At 47.8% G+C, this 1,248-nt stretch overlaps 1 protein-coding gene across 1 annotated transcript in view; it reads right to left on the minus strand.

Annotated features, from left to right (window-relative positions):
- Positions 1–291, minus strand: part of T265_12124 (hypothetical protein) — a gene marked incomplete at both ends in the record, with an annotated part of 10,118 nt that extends 9,827 nt beyond the window's left edge. Inside the window, one exon of the mRNA XM_009179124.1 lies at positions 102–291. Coding sequence (XP_009177388.1) covers positions 102–291 — 190 coding nt within the window. The remainder of the gene's footprint in view (positions 1–101) is intronic.
- Between the last annotated feature and the right edge of the window lie 957 nt (positions 292–1,248).

The following is a 1,248-nucleotide window of genomic DNA, read 5'->3' on the forward strand; positions in this document are numbered from 1 at the left end:
CTCCAGTGCCTCAGAAAGACGCTCCAATTCTGCGTCAAGTATCCCGATCAAAGCGGAACAGTCACATCGGTCTTTCTGACTCTGCACTGGGGATCAAGTACCGTTTTCGGGATCGGTCTTTCTGAATCTGCAGTGGGAATTGGCTCTCCTTTTGGCTGCGGTATGCATTGCACCCATAACGGAGAGCCAGCTGGCGCAGACAAACGGGTCAGGGGAGTTAGCTAGTCGGCTTATCTGGTTGTCCTGTAAACCCATGTATTTGAATTGCCACCAGGCCTGCAGGTGTGGCATTGCATACCGCGTTTGACGTTCGACGGGCAGTCATTTCGACCACATCTGTTGTGGTCTATCAATGGCTGCAGATGGCAATCGGCGTAAATTGATGTCATGTTTAGAACTAGATGCAGAAGAGGAAGCGGGCGCAAAATATCAAGGGTTATCTCTCAAATATTTTCTTAGTCATAAAATTCAACAATTACTCATATGTATTCTGTGAACGGATTGAAAACCGAAAAAAAATTTCACGAATTTTCACGAGGGAAAAACAAACCCGATTTCGAACCTACTGTGCAAGTGTAGCAGTAAGTGTGACTTGCATTCTGGCTCTCAACAGAGTGTGCACACTGGGAGCAGCCAGCTGTACTGAGGTTCGAGGATTGCAGATTGATTTCGGGATGCCTGTGCCTGTCAGCTACAGCGGACCTACGGATACTGAAACGTAAACGGGACGTTTCCAATCAAAGTATATACAAATGCTCACAGTCTCACCACTCTCATTTGAACGTCCGTCCTCCTGTTCTGGCGTAATTCCGGTGTGTCTGAACCACTGGACTCGAGTTTCGCTCATATTAGAGCTCATCAGCAGTGTATACCCAATGGCCGTGCCGGGATTCGAACTCCGGACATTTGACATGCGAGGCAAGCGTGTAACCACTACTCCACCAACGTACATTGTACTCATCTAAATGTTCACGTCTGAACAGGTGTAGGTGTTAACGCTTGAGCAATGTGGTTGGTGTGTCCGAATCATCGAACGACCAACCAGTAACTGTCTTGGTTGTGAGGATCGATTGACCCACCAGTCAGGACTTCCCAGTCAGGTATCGCGACACACACTTAAAACCGGGCAATTTTGGTTGCAGTTTTGGGGTTTTGCGAGATCGGTAATTCTAATGACATTGTCATGATTCTCCAAGGTCCCATCGTTAGTATAAGAATACTTCCAGGGCCAGAGCGGTGACTCCAGGG

This window comes from Opisthorchis viverrini (genome assembly GCF_000715545.1).
Source record: "Opisthorchis viverrini unplaced genomic scaffold opera_v5_1184, whole genome shotgun sequence".
NCBI lineage: Eukaryota > Metazoa > Platyhelminthes > Trematoda > Opisthorchiida > Opisthorchiidae > Opisthorchis > Opisthorchis viverrini.